The sequence below is a fragment of the Aotus nancymaae genome, unplaced genomic scaffold (assembly GCF_030222135.1).
Source record: "Aotus nancymaae isolate 86718 unplaced genomic scaffold, 86718_ANA_hifiasm-v0.15.2.pri h1tg000041l, whole genome shotgun sequence".
Taxonomy (NCBI): Eukaryota; Metazoa; Chordata; class Mammalia; order Primates; family Aotidae; genus Aotus; species Aotus nancymaae.
Genome location: NW_026988455.1, coordinates 20,928,552 through 20,948,359, shown reverse-complemented (window position 1 = coordinate 20,948,359; position 19,808 = coordinate 20,928,552). Strand labels below are relative to the sequence as shown.

Here is a 19,808-nt window from a genome sequence, read left to right as displayed (position 1 = left end):
CACAGCCACACACATTCATTGATATATTTTCTAGCTTTTTCGGGACTATAGCTGCAGAAATGAGTAGTTGTAACAGCAGCCATATGGTCCACAAGGCCTATTTACTTTTGTGCCTTTACAAAAAATTTGTCAGCCCCTGCCCTAGTGGATGGTGGTACAATGACTTTCTAGAAACTTTGTCCCTGAATGGCCATGGAAACAGAGTTGCCCAGTATTACGGCCACAGAAAAGGGACGAACACTGCAGTCTATTTTGTTACTGAATCTAAATATATAGTCTTTTCATTTTCTTCATTTAATCTTCCTTTTTCTGATCTTTTGTTTCTATTCAAAATTCACCGTTTTTCATTAATCATTTGGGGTTCTCTGCTTTAAAAACTAATTTCAAATTTCACCACAACTCTAGAGAGGCTCTGTCTTTTAACTTAAAAAAAAAGCAACAAAAAGATACTCTGAACCACTCATATTTATACTTGAATTGGCATAGATGTGCATGTTAGCAAATGTATAATGCACGAAGACTGAAATTTTCAAGATTTCATGCAGTTATCCTCTCTTTCCAATTAGTTGTCCTAGCCCTTTGAATTGCTCCTAGAAGAAAAATGCTGAAATTTTTCTGAAATAGAGCAAAATGACCTCCTCTGCCTATAACACAAATTCAAGAATATAATTTCACTATTTTCTACAGAAACTTTGTTTTTTAATGTACAAGGGTAAAAGACTCAGTTATCATATAATTTAATGTAGGTTTCTCTGAATTTCTGGAGGTTGTATGCTGCAATAGGTCCAATTCAAGGAGTAAGCGAAAGCTGAGCATAAAATATGTGTATTATTTGTCTTTTTTTGTTTGTTTTTTTGAGATAGAGTCTTGCTCTTGTTGCCCAGACTGGAGTGCAGTAGTGCAATCTTGGCTTACTGCAACCTCTGCCTCCCAGGTTCAAGCAATTCTCCTGCCTCAGCCTCCTGGGTAGCGGGGATTACAAGCGCACGTCACCATACCCAGCTAATTTTTGTACTTTTAGTAGAGACAGAGTTTCGCCATGTTGGCCAGGTTGGTCTTGAACTCCTGACCTCAGGTGATCTGCCTGCCCTGGCCTCCCAAAGTGCTGGTATTACAGGCATGAGTCACCGTGCCTGGACAAAATATGTGTATAATTTGAATAGGCAGATAGATCACAAAATAATCAAAGGGTTCAGTGAAAAGGGAGCATTAAAGAAAATGTTAAAATGAGGTAGAAGTGGTTTCAGAAAACAGGGACCAATGTGAGTTGCAAAGATGAGGCCATATTCTTTCTCTAGCTTACAAACCTACTGAGAGGAGAATCTGTCACATGTTAGCTATTAAGTAGTAACTTTAGTTTTGTTCCATGTAGCAATGACAGGATAAACACAGCACACAATGTTTTAAGTAATGAAATCTATCAGTAGCATCTAAGATGAAATACTGAAAAAGAAAAAAAAAATGGGATTATCACATACAAATAGGATTAGAATAATCCAGGTAAGAGAAATAGACATGGTTGTAGGTGATATGACTGGGAGGTAAGAAAAAGGCATCTAAGTGGTGTTTTCTAAACAAGAAAAATAAGTAGAAGAGCAGAATGAATGATCTGAGAAGACAGATTAGAGGGAAAAGTAAAAAACTACAAGAGAGGATGACAACATTTCGAAAGGCAAGCCACCTGCTTTTAGCATGCTACATTGTATCTTGTCTTCCTTCACACAAATAGCTGGACCCTGGTATGCACAAGGTATTGGTCTTTCCCCTGAGTGCTGTATACAACAGGGCCAATGCCTGACTGAGACACACGAAGAACAGTCACAGAGTAAAAGTTGTTCCTATGAGCCAATTATCACTCAGAGCTTATGCTGCAGCTGAGACACATAATCTGAGACACAGATAGGTCCGGGCTGAGACACATGGCCCAGGCAACTTTAAGGAGGGCCCAAAGCCCTTACACCTGTCTCTAAATGTCCACGATAACTTCTAATATAGGTTGCTTATGTACAGGACAGAGGTGAAGTGCATACTTGCCAGCAGGCAGTATAACCAGCTAGGAAGAGAAGAAAGACCCCTGTGGGGGTGGTCATTGGTTGGTCATTCTGCTCACTGCCCCAGCTGTAAATGACGTGCAAAGGAGAAATGGACCCGACCCCAAAACTGGTTCAGATGTCAAGAGTGATGATGAGACACACACAATAAGAGGGTATAAAAAGACTCATTACTCACATAATGAGGCTTTTTGGGGACAGTTCCAATCAAATCCAAATGGGGCTAGAGTAAGCAAGGAAAGGACTGCCTTGGGGTGTTTACGGCAGGGGGTGGGGCTGGGCTGACTATTCCCTTATGTAGTTGGAATTTCCCACCAGTGTCAATGGGAGGAACACATGGGCTTTTGTCTCAGTTTGTCCAGGTGTGGGGCAGAAAAAGACAAGGGTGAGGCTTAGAAAATGTTAGCAGTTGAACATCAAAAATGAAGGATACAGAATGACATGTTCAAAATATTTTATAGGGAAATGCAAATTAAATAATAATTAGAATGTAAAACCCATCGGATTAGCTAAATTATTAAAAATTTGGATAATACCAGGTATGTATGGGTAGGGATGTGGGGAACCTAATAGCCTTGTACAAAGTTCCAGGTACTGTAGAGTGACACAGCCAATCTGGAAAATAATGTGCTTATACCTCATCATATTAAATATTAGTATACTCAGTGATAAAGTAATCCCACTCCTCTTCCTTAAGAAAGTCTCATCTCCGATAAGAATAACTCATGAAAAATTGTATTGCAGTACTGTTTATAGTAGCTGAAAAACTGGACAAGTAAAATGTGGTATAGATGTGCACTACAGAATGATATGTAGCAATTAGAAAAATACATTGCAACATGGACCAATTTGAGAAAAAAAAACTGAATAGGATATTGTAATTCACAATACCAACAACCCAGGTTTTACAAATATCCCACAAATTCAAGGATAAATGGCATAACATGTCAAATATATTAGAACAGTTGCCTCCTGGGAGGATAAAAATGAGTATGGAGAGTGAGGATTGAAAAGAATAAATAAAATAAGAGGGGAGCCATAAACACATCGATGATGATATGCACAATAATTTTTTAAGAAGGTAGATCTGTGAGTATTTGAATGCATAAGGAAATGATCTAAGACTCTGATGGAGGTAGAAAGAATAAAACTTTTCTAGGGAAAGAGAGAAGCATAAAAGCAGGACTCTAGAAAGTAGGGTGTGACATGATCAAAATAACTGGTAATTGTGGCACATTCTCTCCTAAAAAGCCAAGCAAAGAAGGCATTGATATGAGAAGGGGTCTTAAGTGGGGTTAGCATTTAGATATCCAAGGGTCCTTGTCCAATAACTGCTCTATCCAAGCAGTTCTAAAAGTCATATTAATGACACATCAAAGTTGTGCAAAGTTGTGCATAGCCTCTCCCAGTACAAATGCAGCTGAGTCATACTGTCTACCATGTTCTTGGTTCCCGTCTAACCTGGACAGCTCTGACTGGAGTTCCCACCATTCAACATACATGGCTCTTCTTGTTCCAAGTTGAAGATGACTTCTGGTTTGGGAACTTGACACCCTGTTAACAGGAGATGATAGAGGACTTGGTTTCAGAGGGCATACAATGAAGCATTCCATTTGCTTTCCAGAAAAGTTCACTGGGAACAGAGGAATATTCACACTACCCAGAAGAGTTTATTAAGAACATGGGACAAAATAAGGACAAAACCATTACACACTTTAGATGTCCTACAGTCTTTAGAAGTCCCACATACCTCAGAAAACACAGACTTCAGCAATTCTACTGAGAAAAAAAATAATACTCAATTAGCTGCAGCCTACTGTATACCCAGCAGAGCTGTGCTTACCCACTGATATCAAGTTGAAATAGTTTTCCAGCATCACATCTCTGTACAGACTTTTCTGAGCAACGTTTAATTGTTGCCACTCATCCCTGCTGAAGTCTACAGTTACATCCTTGAATGAAACTGATTCCTGTAAAAAAAAATAAAAAACAACTATTCAATGTGAAGGATAGAGATTACAGAATGGAAACAAGATAGGCCCTTATTTTTAATGTGATAGAGTATACAACAAAGAACTTCTATAACTCAACAACAACAAACAACATTATTTTTAAAATGGGTAAAAAGCTTAAATAGACATTTCTCCAAGGAAGATATTCTAATAGTCAATAAGCACATGAAAAGATGCTAAACATCATTAATCTCTAGGGAAATACAAATTAAAACTGTATTACCTCACACCCATCAGGATGATAAAGAAAATGTCTCAAATTGATTATAATGATGGTTGTACAACTGATTGAATATACTAAAAATCAATACCTGGTACACTTTAAATGGTAAACTGTGTGATGTATGAAGGGGAGGGTTGTTTTTTGGCACTGCCATTTCCAGATGGGATACAGTAGCTTGGCAGTCCAGTGCTTCTTTCAAGAATGAACAGTAAATGCCAGATGCAATACTGAAATAATCCGTTTTAAAGCACTGGAAAGCTGCTGAGGTAACAAGAAATGTAGCGGCTAAGACTGGAGAGGGTACTCAAGACTGAGGCTGATTAGTGTAGCCACTTTTGACAGTGGAGCATTTACCAATTCTGGGTGTGGACAAAAGGTGAGAATCCAGCTTTTGTCCTGGATTCTCATTTTGTCCTATCTACTGGAGAATGCAATAGAAGGCTGCAGCTGGGTGACAGAAACCAACGTAACTCAAACACATGGCAGTTTTCTTCTCAGGATATTTCCTGAATTCTAGGGCATACAGGGCAGAAGACTAAAAATGTAAGCAAATAGCCTTTGAAGAGCAAAGCAAAAGCCTAGTATCTTTAAGAAAACAGTTGGGCATCTATCAGGAGGAGGGTCTCTCGAGGACAGAAGGGCTCTCAGCTGAAAATTCTCAGTAGTCAGGGTGATCCAGAGGTAAACTGAGTCTTAGCAGAGCTTCAACCTGGCCTTGATTCAACACTGTGCCTGACTGGATGTATGTGTTCTCCCTTCCCTCCATTTGCTGACATAAGGAAAGATGAATCCTCTGTGGAGAAAGATAACACCATCCAGATCCTCTACATCTTTTCTTTCTTTCTTTCTTTTTTCTGAGACAAGGTCTTGCTCTGTCATCCAGGCTGAAGTGCAGTGGCATGAACACGGCTCACTGCAGCCTCAACCTGGATTCAAGTGATTGTCCTGTCTCAGCTCCCCAAGTAGCTGGGACTACAGATACATGCTACCATGCCCAGCTAATTTCTCTATCTTTTGCAGAGATGGGTTTTGCCATGTTGTCCAGACTGGTCTCAAACTCCTGAGCTCAAGTGATCTGCCCACCTCAGCCTCCCAGGTATGAGCCCTGCCTACAACTTTTTATACCTGGTGTTTGAAACAAACAAACAAATCCTATACATACAAAAATATAGGACCACATATCCAAAATCAGAGAAAGAAAAATTCAATAGAAACAGTTCCACAGAGAATTGGAGTTAGATGAGAAGATGAATATCTTTAGATAATTGTTTTTTTAAATAAAGAATCAAACCAAAGTTCAAAAGTTGAAAAATCCAATATCTAAAATTAGAAAGTCCTTAAACAGGTTTAACAGCAAAATACAGAATTACTGAAATGGAAGACAAGTAAATAGAAAATATCCAAACTGAAGCAGAGATTTTTTTTAAAGAAAAAAAAAAAACACAGGAACATTAGGAACATGTGTGACATAGTAAAAAGGCATAACCTATCAGAGTCTGAGGAGTTAAAGAGGAGAGGGCAGGGAAGAAGCAATATTTGAAGAAGTAATGGCTATGAATGACATCAACCCTTAGGATTCAAGAAACTCTTCAAATACCTCTACAAAACTGCAAATACTGACCATGCAAAACAATAACAATACTATTCTGGGAGATTTAAAATACATACAGAAATTAAATTCATGGGAATAACAATGCAAAAGTTGGAGGCAGTAAATAGAATTGAAGTGTTTTAGTATCCTAGCATTATTAGGGAGATAAAATAAGTTAAAGATGGATGTTTTAATATCTAGGGTAAGAAATAAATAGTAAAAGAATTATAACAAGTAAACAAAGGAAAAAAAGTAAAAAAATTATGTAATATAAAATGTCAAGAAAGGAATGAAAAAATAGGTAATTCGAATAAAAACTAATAGTAAGGTAGTATATATAAATTCAAGCATATTAGTAATTACATTAAGTGTAAATGCATTAAATATTCAAGTTAAAAGCAAGGATTGAGACTTCTGGTTCTAACAACAAAACAAAACAAAAAAAGAGTGCATTCCACCCCATTCCTCCTGCTAATTACCTAAAAATCTAGAAAAATACATAAAGCATGTATCAGAAGACTCACTGGTGGAGAAAAGAAAGTAGAACCTAAGGACTTAAAAAACAACACAGTAGTGAGTTCCCTAGGATTGCTTAGAGGGAGAGAGGGAGCTCACATACTGCCAAATGAACACTACGGTAGCTTGCAACCTGGAAAAATCAATGGGCACAGACAAAAAAAGGCCTCCCCAAAGCACGCACTTTCTAGCCAAATAATTTGAAATAGGGCAGCACTGCAGGCTGGGACCTTTTGACTATACATACCTACGAAGTTCAGAAGTACCCAAGAGCACCCTCACTTCTGACACCTACTGCAAGCAGAGGGATTTCCCAGGATCACCTGTACTTCTGACACCAATTCCAAGTCAAGGATCCTCAAGATCACCCTTAGGTTCCATAATTCACTGGAAGAACTCACAGAAATTAGAAAAGTCATTACACTCATGGCTATGGCATTATACATTAGTTTTACAATGGAAGGATACAGATTAAAATCAGCCAAGGGAAGATGTGCTTAGTGCAGGGTCAAGGAGAGTTCCAGGTGTGAGTTCCAGTGGTTTTCTCCCAGTGGAGCCATATGGACAGCACTTACTTCTCCCAGCAATGATGTGTGATGATAATACACATGGAGTATTGTCAACTAGGGAAGTTCACCTGAGCTTTGATGCCCAGAGTTTTTACTGAGACTTGACTATGTGGACATGAATGACTCCCACTGTGGCTGATCTTAGTCTCCTGCCCCCGCAGAACTGATACTGCATGGCCAAAGGTACCCCACTATAAATCACATGTTGGCATAGAATATTCAGTGTGGCCTAAAGCTCCAAGACCATAAATCACATTGTTGTTATATATTATCTTGCATGGCCCAAGCAAGGCCTGCAGGACATTCCAAAGATTTAGAGGTTACCTCCCAGGAGATGAATACAAAAGCCAAACCTCTCTTTGGGCAAAGTTAATCCTTTACTGCACCACAGTACACTCGAGGTGAAAACTACAAAAGAAGATGCATCCTTTGCCTTCTTCACTAAACAATGTGACTGCTAAGATGGTGGAGTGGCACTCTCTCAACCATCACAACTTTAGCTCAAAGAGAGGTAGCACCCCTCTTACCTCTCCAGCAGGCATTGTAGAGATTGTGTTGACTAACCCTACCCCAAATTAAGTGAATGACAGCAAAGAAGTTCCCACTTTCTCCTTCCAATAGAAAGTGGAGGGTGGATTATGGAGAAAGTTACAAAAAAGGTTCCTTTAAATATGTATATGATGCCCTGGGCACACCTATGAGCAGCCCATGTATAAAATCAATCAAAATCAACAAGAAAAAGCTTTCAGGTTGTGGGGTACTCTCCAGGCTTCAAATTGGCTTCTGGGTAGCATAAAAATTAAAGAGACCAGATTAGAACTGCAAAAACTTTCAAAACTAAGTTGAATTTTAACTACAGCCCATAAAAATAGACTTAAGACATGCACTCTAAACCTAAATGTGTTGACAATGGCTAAAATGGAAGATTTAAAGAGAAACCAAATCTCATAACATGATATTCAGAATGTCCTGAATAAACCCAAAATTATTCATCATCTTAAGAACCAAGAAAAGCTCAAATCAAATAAGAAAAGAGCATCAACAGATAGCAACACTGAGATAAATCAGATATTGGAATTATTTGACAAGGATTTAAAGTAGCTAACTAAAAGTGTTGCAGCTGTAAATAGTCTTGAATCAAGTGGAAATATATACATTCTCAGCAAAGAAACAGAAGGTATAAGGAAGAACAAAATGAAAATTTTAGAACCAAAAAATACAGTAAGTAAAATTAAAAACCTCACTGGGATCCAGGAAAATGGTGGTGATAGCGCGACTCTCACAGCCCGAGCAGCCCGACCTTGCCTTCGAGAAAGAGGACCTCCCCTATGAGGAAGAAATCATGCGGAACCAGTTCTCTGTCAAATGCTGGCTTCGCTGCATTGAGTTCAAACAGCGCTCCCCGAAGCCCAGGCTCAATCAGCTGTACGAGTGGGCACTCAAGCTCCTGCCTTGCAGCTACAAACTCTGGTACCGATACCTGAAGGCACGTCGGGCACAGGTGAAGCATTGCTGTGTGACCGACCCCGCCTATGAAGATGTCAACAACTGTTATGAGAGGGCCTTTCTGTTCATGCACAAGATGCCCCGTCTGTGGCTAGATTACTGCCAGTTCCTGATGGACCAGGGGCGTGTCACACACACCCGCCGCACCTTCGACCGTGCCCTCCGGGCGCTGCCCATCGCACAGCACTCTCGAATTTGGCCCCTGTATCTGCGCTTCCTGCGCTCACACCCACTGCCCGAGACAGTTGTGCGTGGCTACCGGCGCTTCCTCAAGCTGAGTCCCGAGAGTGCAGAGGAGTACATCGAGTACCTCAAGTCAAGTGACCGGCTGGATGAAGCCGCACAGCGCCTGGCCACAGTGGTGAACGACGAGCGTTCCGTGTCCAAGGCCGGCAAGTCCAACTACCAGCTGTGGCACGAGCTGTGCGACCTCATCTCCCAGAACCCAGACAAGGTCCAGTCCCTCAGCGTGGACGCCATCATCCATGGGGGCCTCACCCGCTTCACTGACCAACTGGGCAAGCTCTGGTGTTCACTCGCTGACTACTACATCCGCAGCGGCCACTTTGAGAAGGCTCTGGACGTGTACGAGGAGGCCATCCAGATGGTGATGACCGTGCGGGACTTCACACGAGTGTTTGACAGCTACGCCCAGTTCAAGGAGAGCATGATCGCCGCAAAGATGGAGACCACCTCAGAGCTGGAGCGCGAGGAGGAGTACGATGTGAACCTGGAGCTGCGCCTAGCCCGCTTCGAGCAGCTCATCAGCCGGCGGCCCCTGCTCCTCAACAGCGTCCTGCTGCGCCAGAACCCACACCACGTGCACGAGTGGCATAAGCAGGTCGCCCTGCACCAGGGCCGCCCCCGGGAGATCATCAACACCTACACAGAGGCTGTGCAGATTATGGACCCCTTCAAGGCCACAGACAAGCCCCATACTCTGTGGGTGGCATTTGCCAAGTTTTATGAGGACAACGGGCAGCTGGACAATGCCTGTGTCATCCTGGAGAAGGCCACCAAGGTGAACTTCAAGCAGGTGGATGACCTGGCAAGCGTATGGTGTCAGTGCGGGGAGCTGGAGCTCCGGCATGAGAACTATGACGAGGTCCTGTGGCTGCTGGCGCTGCCTGCCCGCTGGGCCGAGTACTTCGATGGCTCAGAGCCCGTGCAGAACCACGTGTACAAGTCACTGAAGGTGTGGTCCATGCTCGCCGACCTAGAGGAGAGCCTCGGCAACTTCCAGTCCACCAAGGCCGTGTATGACCGCATCCTGGACCTGCGCATCATGACACCCTAGATCGTCATCAACTACGCCATGTTCCTGGAGGAGCACAAGTACTTCGAGGAGAGCTTCAAGGAGTACGAGCGCAGCATCTCGCTGTTCAAGTGGCCCAACGTGTCGGACATCTGGAGCACCTACCTGACCCAATTCATCGCCCACTACGGAGGCCGCAACTGGAGCGGGCACGGGACCTGTTTGAACAGGCTCTGGACGGCTGCCCACCAAAATACGCCAGGACCTTGTACCTGCTGTATGTGCAGCTGGAGGAGGAGTGGGGCCTGGCCCGGCACGCCATGGCAGTGTACGAGCGCGCCGCCATGACCGTGTACGAATGCGCCGCCATGGCCGTGTATGAGCGCGCGCGCCACCAGGGCCGTGGAGCCTGCGCAGCAGTACGACATGTTCAACATCTACATCAAATGGGCTGCCGAGATCTACGGGGTCACCCATACCCGAGGCATCTACCAGAAGGCCATCGAGGTGCTGTCGGACGAGCATGCACGTGAGATGTGCCTGCAGTTCGCGGACATGGAGTGCACGCTGGGGGAGATCGACCGCGCCCGGGCCATCTGCAGCTTCTGCTCCCAGATCTGTGACCCCCGGTCGACCGGGGCGTTCTGGCAGACATGGAAGGACTTTGAGGTCCGGCACGGCAACGAGGACACCATCAAGGAGATGCTGCGCATCCGGCGGAGCGTGCAGGCCACATACAACACGCAGGTCAACTTCATGGCCTCACAGATGCTCAAGGTCTCGGGCAGCGCCACGAGCACTATGTTCGACCTGGCCCCTGGGCAGAGCGGCATGGATGACATGAAGCTGTTGGAACAGCTGGCAGCCAAGGCGGGGCGAGACCAGCCCCTGCGTGCCCAGAGCAAGATTCTGTTTGGGAGGAGCGACGCCTCCAGGGAGGAGCTGGCAGAGCTGGCTCAGCAGGTCAACCCCGAGGAGATCCAGCTGGGCGAGGATGAGCACGAGGACGAGATGGACCTGGAGCCCAACGAGGTCCGGCTAGAGCAGCAGAGCGTGCCAGCTGCCGTGTTCGGGAGCCTGAAAGAAGACTGACCCGTCCCTCCTCCCTTCCCCCAATACAGCCGTGTTTGTACATCAAAAAAAAAAAAAAAAAAAAAAAAACCTCACTGGATGATTTCAACAGCAGAATGGAGATCCAAAGAAAAGAATCAGTTACCTCAGTTACCTGTAAGATACATAAATAGAAATAATCCATTCTGAACAATAGAAACAATAATTGATGAAATGATTGTTTCATCAATTCTCTTAGGCTGAATACAGCCTAAGGGACCCAGTGGGACAATAACAGAACAGCCAACAATCATTTCATCAGTCCTAGAAGGAATGAAAAAGTAGGATGGGAGACCGGAAAAAGATATGAAGAAATAATAGCTGAAAACCTCCCAAATTTGGTAAAAGGCATAAATGTACAGATTCAAGTAGCTAACCAAATCTCCAAAAGGAAAACCTCAAATAAATCCATGTCTAGATACATTATAAGATTTATAATATCCAGATTCAAGAATAGAACCTGAAAACAGTCAGAGAGAAATGACACATTACCTGTAGGGAAAGGGCAATTTGAGCAACAGTGAATTTCTCATTAAAAACCACAGATATCAAAAGGAAGTGGCACCATATTTTTCAAGTGCTGAAGGGAAAGAGCTGTCAGTATTGAATTCAATATCCAGTGAAAATAAAATAGGCTCTGATTAAGTTCTCTGAAACTGAATTCTGAGGGATTACCTGTCATTGGTAGTTAAGAAAGAAGTCTGAAAATATAAAAAGAAAAAGGAATTAACTGCCATATATTTACTAAGCGTAATTACTTAGGTAATTCTGAGGAATTACCTGCCATATACTTACTAACTTTATGTAGTGAACATCTTCACAACTTCACACAATATGCTTCAAGATATTGAAGAACTTACAACAATTTTCTAAGATATTATAAAGAGCATAATAGATGTGCAAAGTATAGCATGACCCCAAATGGAGAGAAGAAAATTCAACATGGAGTGTAAGACTAAGTTCTGTAGAGTTGATGAAACTTAAACTTAGTCTTGGGAGATGACATGTTTAATGCAAGCAGAGTAGGGCAAAGTGATTTTTAGAAGGGAGCAGCATGAAAAATGGTATAAAGGCAGGAAAATACATGATGAATTCAGGGAACTACATATTAGTCTGCATAATGGGAGGCCTGTATGCAGTGAAGGAAACGTGTTTATGAGGAAATTTCAGTAGAGGTATGCTGGCAAGAGATTATGCAACTATCTTCCTTCCTCTAATAGATAATGGACTGCCATTAAAGTATTTTATATGGAGAGAAAAGATGATCAGATTTGTGTTTAAGACTACCAAGAAGATGCAGGCGAGGTTGTGGAGAAATAGGAACACTTTTACACTGTTGGTGGGAATGTAAATTAGTTCAACCATTATGGAAGACAGTGTGGGGATTCCTCAAGGATCTAGAACCAAAAATACCATTTGACCCAGCAATCCCATTACTGGTATATACCCAAAGGAATATAAATCATTCTACTATAAAGACACATGCACATACATGTATGTTTATTGCAGTACTATTTACAATAGCAAAGACATGGAGCCAAACCAAATGCCAATCAGTGATAGACTGGATAAAGAAAATGTGGCACATATACACCATGGAATACTATACTGCCATAAAAAGGATGAGTTCATGACCTTTGCAGGTACATGGATGAAACTGGAAGCCATCATTCTCAGCAAACTAACACAGGAACAGAAAACCAAACACTACATGTTCTCACTCATAAGTGGGAGTTGAACAATGAGAACACACAGACACAGGGAGGGGAAAAAGACAGACTGGGGCCTGTTGAGGGGTGGGGGGTGAGGGGAGGGAAAACAAAGGACAAACAGCTAATGCATATGGGGCTTAAAACCTAGATGATGGGGGCTGGGCACAGTGGCTCACATCTACAATCCCAGCACTTTGGGAGGCCGAGGTGGGCAGATCACCTGAGGTTGGGAGTTTGAGATCAGCCTGACCAATATGGAGAAACCCTGTCTCTACTAAAAATACAAAATTAGCCCAATGTGGTGGTGCATGCCTGTAATTCCAGCTACTTGGGAGACTGAGGCAGGAGGTGGAGGTTGGGGTGAGCCGAGATTGTACCATTGTACTCCAGCCTAGGCAACAAGAGTGAAACTCCACCTTGGAGAAAAACAAACAAACAGTGTCCTTGAAATTAAAAATACAATACTAATGAGAAACTCAATAACCTGAAACTTTCTTTGATACCACACTGATGCACTTCTTCCTGGGCTGATTTTAATACACGTCCTCTTTCTGTAATGAACTGTAAGCATGAGTATAATGGCTTTCCTGAGCTGTGTAAGTCCTTTTTTTTTTTTTGAGACAGAGTTTCACTCTTGTTACCCAGGCTGGAGTGCAATGGCGCGATCTCGGCTCACCGCAACCTCCACCTCCTGGGTTCAAGCAATTCTCCTGCCTCAGCCTCCCAAGTAGTTGGGAGTACAGGCGTGCGCCACCATGCCCAGCTAATTTCTGTATTTTTTAGTAGAGACAGGGTTTCACCATGTTGACCAGGATGGTCTCGATCTCTTGACCTCGTGATCCACCCGCCTCGGCCTCCCAAAGTGCTGGGATTATAGGCGTGAGCCACCGCGCCCAGCCCGTAAGTCCTTCTCATGAATTATTGCAACCAAGGGTGATCTTGGAGACTCCCGAGCTTGCAGTTTCTGTCATAAGTGAGGGTAGTCTTAGAGACACCTAAATGATTTATACTTAGGCTTGTATCTGGGTGTCAATAGGGCTGTATTCCTTCTGGAGGTTCTAAGGGAATATCAATTTCCTTGATTTTTCCAGCTTCTACAGGCCACCTGTATTCTTTGGCCTTAAAACAACACAAATTTGTCACTGTTCTGGAGGTCATACGTCCAAAAAGGGTCCTACTGGCCTAAAATCAAGATTCTTTCTGGAGACTCTATAGGACAATCCATTTCCATGTCTTATCTGGCTTCTTGAGACCCAAGAGATCTAACATTTGAGAAACATGAAGAGAATTCCCAGTATCACGTGGAAGGGACAGCCCATGCCAGTAGCTGAGTTTCAGACAGAGAATAACTACGAGCAAGTTGACAAATCCAAAACAGTTTATTTAAAGAGCTGAAATGAATAGCATGTAATCTAGAGCCAGCTGCCTGGGTCTTATTCCTGGCTTCGTCATTGAGGAGCTGTGTGATCTTGGGCAAATTACCTCTCTCTTAACAGATTTCCTCCTCTGTGAAATGAGAATAATGATTATAGATAGCTGTCTTTGTTTAGCGTTGCTATGAAAGAATACATGAGCCTGGGTAATTTATTAAAAAAAGATGTTTATTTGGTTCATGCTTCTGCAGGCTGTGCAAGAAGCATGGCATCAGCATCTGCACCTGGGGAGGGCCTTCAAGCTGCTTCCATTCATGGCATAAGGGGAAGAGAAACCGGTGTGTGCAGAGATCATATGGCAAGAGAGGAAGAAAGAGAGAGCGAATGGGAGGTAGCAGGGTGTAGGAAAAGATGTATAGTAAAGACCATCTGAGAGCACTTTAAACCACGGAACGCTGCGGTGTGGTTGCAGAGCAGGAAAAACTGCTTTGGTCGCACATCTCTTCCCAACACTGAGTTTGCATGAGGGTCTCTTAAAGAGGGCTTGTGCAAGAACTCTGGGAAGGAATGCAACCTCTGCCCACAAGACTCGGGAGGGTCTTTGCAGATGGGAGCTTGCAGGACAGGAAAGTCTTGCATGGCAGAGATCAATGGAATGCCACATGTTCTGCCTATGTTCTCAGAATGTGGAGTAATTCTGATTGCTCTGTGTCCACAATGCTTGGGAGGTAAAAAGCCCTTAATGCATTGTGTGTGGTCAGACCTTATGGTGCCTTATCCACTATGCCTCTTTGCCAATGCACCTGGATAGACAATGGGTGGTAAAAACTCAGTGTTCTTAGTATTTCTTAGAAGAACCACATTTGCTATTGAACGCTGTAGACACATGCTCTTCCCCTGGCTATCTTCCTTCTCAACCCCCTTCCCCACAGCCCGCAAGATTAACAAGATAATGCACCCAATAAAAAGCATGTGGAGCCCAGAGCTCCATGCCAATTCGGATTACCCTGTGTGAGAATGTGTTGGACCTCTGGACCCATGCTGTGAACTTCTATTCTTGTCTCTGTCTTACTTCTCTTCTCACTCCCTGGTCACCGCCGGGACACGGGGCACCCATGTACAGGGTTGCGTTGGTTCCCAACAGCAGGGTCTTCTCAACAACCAACCCTCATGGACCTCATAAGATTGAGAACTCACCACCTCCTCAGAGAGGGCATTAATCTATTCATGAGGGATCTGTCATGACCCAAACACTTCCATTCTGCCCTACCTCCACACTGGGATCAAACTGCTCTTTTATTTTTAAAATTTCTTTTTATTTATTTAAGAGACAAGGTCTTGCTATATTACCTAGGCTGATCTCAAACTCCTGGCCTCAAGTGATCCTCCTACCTTAGCTTCCTGAGTAGCTGGAATTACACATAAGCCACCACGCCTGGTTCTGGGGATCAAATTTCAGCATAAGATTTGGAGAGGATAAATATCCAAACCATAGCAATAACTCACAGGGGTTGTGACTGAATTAGTTAATAGTGAAAGAATGCTTATAGTGCCTGGCATATAGTAACCACTATATTAATGTTTATATTACTTTAATTATTATATATTGAGAAGATATTTATATACCTGGGAAGAAAATAGATGAATTAGTGATATGTATAATATATATTGTACATGTATTTCGCTCTTGTCGCCCAGGCTGGAGTGCAATGGCACAATCTCGGCTCACTGCAACCTCCAACTTCCAGATTCAAGCAATTATCCTGCCTCAGCCTTCTGAGTAGCTGGGATTGCAGGTGACTGCCACCATGCCTGGCTAAATTTTGTATTTTTAGTGGAGACAGGGTTTCACCATGTTGGCCAGGTTGGTCTCGAACTCCTGACCTCAGGCGATCCACCCACCATGGCCTCCCAAAGTGCTGGGATTACAGGTGTGAGCCACCAAGTCTGGCCTCTTGGTGCACTTTCAACAGGGTTACTGTTGAAGACTGTTCTGTCATTATCCATCTGAAGATCTCTCGAAAAATTTCTCAAACATCAAGAACCATGATAAATTACTTGTTAATATAAACCATGTATCCAATTTCCATTATTGCTATGTCTTTCAGGAAGATCAGAGACAATTTAACAGTTCAAAGTTCATAACCATGTAAGACCATATATTCTAAACTTGACCTGGGGTTGACAGTCTCTTCTTCATTTTCTCTGATCTTAGTTTTTATTTACCTAGTCTTGTCATCTTACTATAGGGATTGTTAGATGTCTCCTAAATCCACTAAAAGTAAAAGAAAGTAACAAATAAATAGATGAATAAATAAGAACTCACCAGGGACTTGGTCATTTTTGGCTCTTCGGACAAAGGGGCAGAGATCTGAGAAAACAGATGGGCAGAGGTACAGATGAGAGAAGGAAGTGCGCCAGTGTCACACATGGACACAAACATCAGTTAGTGCCCCTGCACCTTACTCAAAAATTTATTTCTAGAGCGACAACATTAAAATATCATCCCATCGCATGTTGTACAAAGATTTAAGTGCAAAAGTTTTACCATAACATGGTTAATAAAAACGAAAGATTAGATCATCCAACATGGTGGTTATCAAAAAAAAAAAAAAAGATTAGAAACATGTAAATATCCAATAATTGTGGATTGCTTAAATATTTTATAAAATATCCAAAGGACATACTGTTCTATTACATTATCATACTATCTGATTTCACAGGCCCTTTAAGTTAGCACCAACCCTGGTACCTAACTCCTCATTCTCACTCTTTAATCTGCTCTCAGTCAATTGCTACCCAGTGACTCTACTCCCAAAGCCATTACTGAAATCTCAGATTCACTGATTCCCATGTCTTGCTGCCCACGAGCCCTGAATCATTCATCCTACAATTCCTGGTCAGAGAGCCTTCAATTTCTCTACTCTAATGGTCCTGGCTCCCTCCCAATCAATCCCATGTCCTTATGACTGGCCTCCATGCCTGTATCTCCATCAGACATCCTAAGAGTCCCAATCCTAGGCACACCTGTACCTGCACTGGGGCCTTAGCACACAAACACATCTCCCACCGCTGACAAAACTAGGCCATAAACTCCTCCACACACGCAAACAGGAACTCAATCAATGAACAAATCTGGGGAAATTATTGAATGTATAGGATAAATTTATAAATAGAAAACACCTCTAATCTAAGTGTGAAAAACTAGACTATTCACAGAGAAAGAATGAAGGAAATAAGAAAACTCTTCATTTGCAGTACTGAAAGCGAAATGATGTCAGATATAGCAACTAAAAGACCACTCTTCTGTCAGGGCGAGAGAGACATTTTCAGAAATAAAAGCACTTGCAGAGTATCTCTATCTTTGAGAGAAATACCGAAAGAAGTAGTCCAAATAAATGTAAAATGAATCACACGAGAAATCTTCAATAGGAAAATACTGTTCAGTAATAATTCTTGCAAAATATATATAATTACAAAAAAGGACAATGTGACAATGTGATAAAGAGGCCACTAAAGAGAAAATTAATAATATCCTATGATAAAACATTCCCAATAATCTCAGGAAAAAACAGAAAAAATGGGGTGCAGAATGGAAACAATGAGCAGAAATTTCATCCATCCAATCAAAATATATAAAGAAAAGGCAGAAAATGAAAAGAGCTAAATAGTGAACATCAAATGGAAGGCATACAATCAGATAAATCATTATTACAATAAATAGAGGTAAAATTCTATCAACAGAGACTGTAAGTTGGATTCGAAGAAAACAAAGGTATCTACTGTAAACAAATAGGTAATCTAACATAGAAACAGATACAGATACACAATAAAGCCCTGGGCAAAGACACATCATCCAAATGCAATAAAAGTAAAAATGGGTGGCCGTGTAAGTATCAACGTGGAATTCGACGTTAAAAAGTGTTTTTCTTTTTGGTTGAAAAGAGGGATCCTATAATAATAATAGCATTTAATAAATGAAAAAGGATTAAAAAGTCCATTAACCATTAGGTGTATGTATGCCCGTCCCTCAGACACACAAATAAAATTAGCAAAAAAGCACATATAACTGCCAAGTGAACTGTTAAAGTAAGAGATTTTTATTATATCTCTTCCAGAGTATGAAACAAGTAGATCAAAATTAGGAAAGATAAAGATTTGAAGAATACAAACAAACAAGACTTAACTAAAGAGAATTTTGCCCCATACAACAAAATACACTTTTCCTCTTATATCTGCTGAACAAAGTTCATTGAGTAACTTGGCTTCAAGGAAAATCTTGATAAATTGTTAAAAGTTGAGACTTGATAGTCTGCATTTTCTGACAATGCAATGCAATTTAAAAAAAAACCAGCTAAAACATATTTTAATAATTTGGGAATGAAGAAACTCTCCTAAATAACTAAGGATCAAAGGGAAACATCAAGATGAATTTATACGTTTCATAAAGATGTAGTTAAAGAAACTTTACAACATTAATTGTATCCAGCATAAAACTTAAGAAAATAAGGGAAAGAACAGCAAATTACATTAAAATGTGGGGAAAAATAGAAAGTACCTAAAAAGAAAAAGAGAAAAAACTTAAGAGAGTAGGAGTATTAAAGAACCAAGAGCCAATATTTCAAAATGTCCAATAAAATAGATAAACCTTTCAGACGCTTGATTCTTTTTTTTTTTTGAGACGTAGTCTCGCACTGTTTCCCAGGCTGGCGTGCAATGGCGCGATCTGGGCTCACTGCAACCTCCACCTCTTGGGTTCAAACGATTCTCCTGCCTCAGCATCCCGAGTAGCTAGGGTTACAGGTGCCCCCCACCACATTCAGCTATTTGTATTTTTAGTAGAAACGGGGGTTTCACCATTTTGGCCAGGCTGGTCTCGAACTCCTGACCTCGTGATTCGCCCGCCTCAGCCGCCCAAAGTGCTGGGATTACAGGCGTGAGCCACCACTCTCGGCCCGCTTCTTTCTAAAGCGAGGGCGAAAGAATGAATGATATATAAATATAATAACCGTAATGATAAACGAGCTACTAGTCTGGATATGAAAGAGAACAAAATGGAAATGGAAACATGCAATTCTATGGTAATATATTCTTTAAATCTTCAGCAAAATATATCATAATAATGAAACAGAAACGAAACTGTAAACAGATCGGTAATATAAAAGAGGAAGCTAAGATGTACATCATTCATTCTTCATATCCCTCCTGAGTCCCCTGTCATCCTCCCCACAACCCCATAGTCTGCCCTCACTCTGCCCGCAGATCCACCACCAGAGACCCCCCAAGTCCGCCCTCACTCCACCCGCAGATCCACCACCAGAGACCCCCGGTCCACCCTCGCTCCTCCCTTAGATCCACCCTCAGAGATCGCTCCGATTCCCACTATTCCATCCATTGACGGTCCCCATCACTGCCCGGATGACTCACCACAGACATCAGAGATTCTTCTTGCTCAGTCCACAGATGCTGCCATCCCTCCACTCACCTGCCTCTCACCCACGTTTTCTCAGGACAGTGGTCATTTGCTCGGGAGGTGACTATAGTCGCAAGAACCAGAACAGGACCCACTTCCTTTTTCTTAATGCCTCCCAGGCCCAGCAGGACTTCTTACAGCGCTGCCTGGGTGTGCGCACGCTCAGCAGTCTTCTTGGCCGAAGGTTGCCAGTAGTCAACATGGCGCTTTGCCAAACACGCTCCCTTTTCAGTGGCTTAGGCTGGGCGCCAGTATGGCGGCGCCCATGTAGACACTCTGGCCTGTGGGCGACCATGTTGAGATGATGTAGAGACTGAGGGGCTGAGGGCCGTCCTGAGGAAAGGAAGCAAGTGGAGATGTCTCTCGTCATACTAAGCCAGGACACAATCAAAGCCTGTCTAACCTCATGTGTTTATT

The 19,808-nt window shown here is 42.4% G+C and overlaps 2 protein-coding genes across 9 annotated transcripts in view; one reads left to right on the top strand and one right to left on the bottom strand.

Annotated features, from left to right (window-relative positions):
* ZNF484 (zinc finger protein 484) overlaps window positions 1–19,549 on the bottom strand; it is a 31,403-nt gene extending 11,854 nt beyond the window's left edge. For 2 of the 8 annotated variants that reach the window (XM_064361561.1, XM_064361559.1), the window contains exons 1-5: window positions 19,346–19,549; window positions 18,776–18,883; window positions 16,245–16,289; window positions 3,895–4,021; window positions 3,513–3,605 (exon numbers count right to left, since the gene is read on the bottom strand). In XM_064361561.1, coding sequence (XP_064217631.1) covers window positions 3,513–3,605; window positions 3,895–4,021; window positions 16,245–16,289; window positions 18,776–18,883; window positions 19,346–19,354 — 382 coding nt within the window. In that variant the 5' untranslated portion in view covers window positions 19,355–19,549. Of the gene's footprint in view, window positions 1–3,512; window positions 3,606–3,894; window positions 4,022–6,640; window positions 6,723–16,244; window positions 16,290–18,775; window positions 18,884–19,345 lie in introns of those variants that run through there. The other 6 variants (XM_012472207.2, XM_012472209.2, XM_064361560.1 and 3 more) reach the window with 6 other exon arrangements.
* On the top strand, window positions 8,221–10,852 carry LOC105730784 (pre-mRNA-splicing factor SYF1-like). Its single transcript, XM_012472214.3, is given in 3 exon segments — window positions 8,221–9,919; window positions 9,922–10,075; window positions 10,107–10,852. Coding segments are annotated over 3 exon segments (2,562 nt in total). The 3' UTR covers window positions 10,816–10,852.
* Window positions 19,550–19,808: the final 259 nt, after the last annotated feature.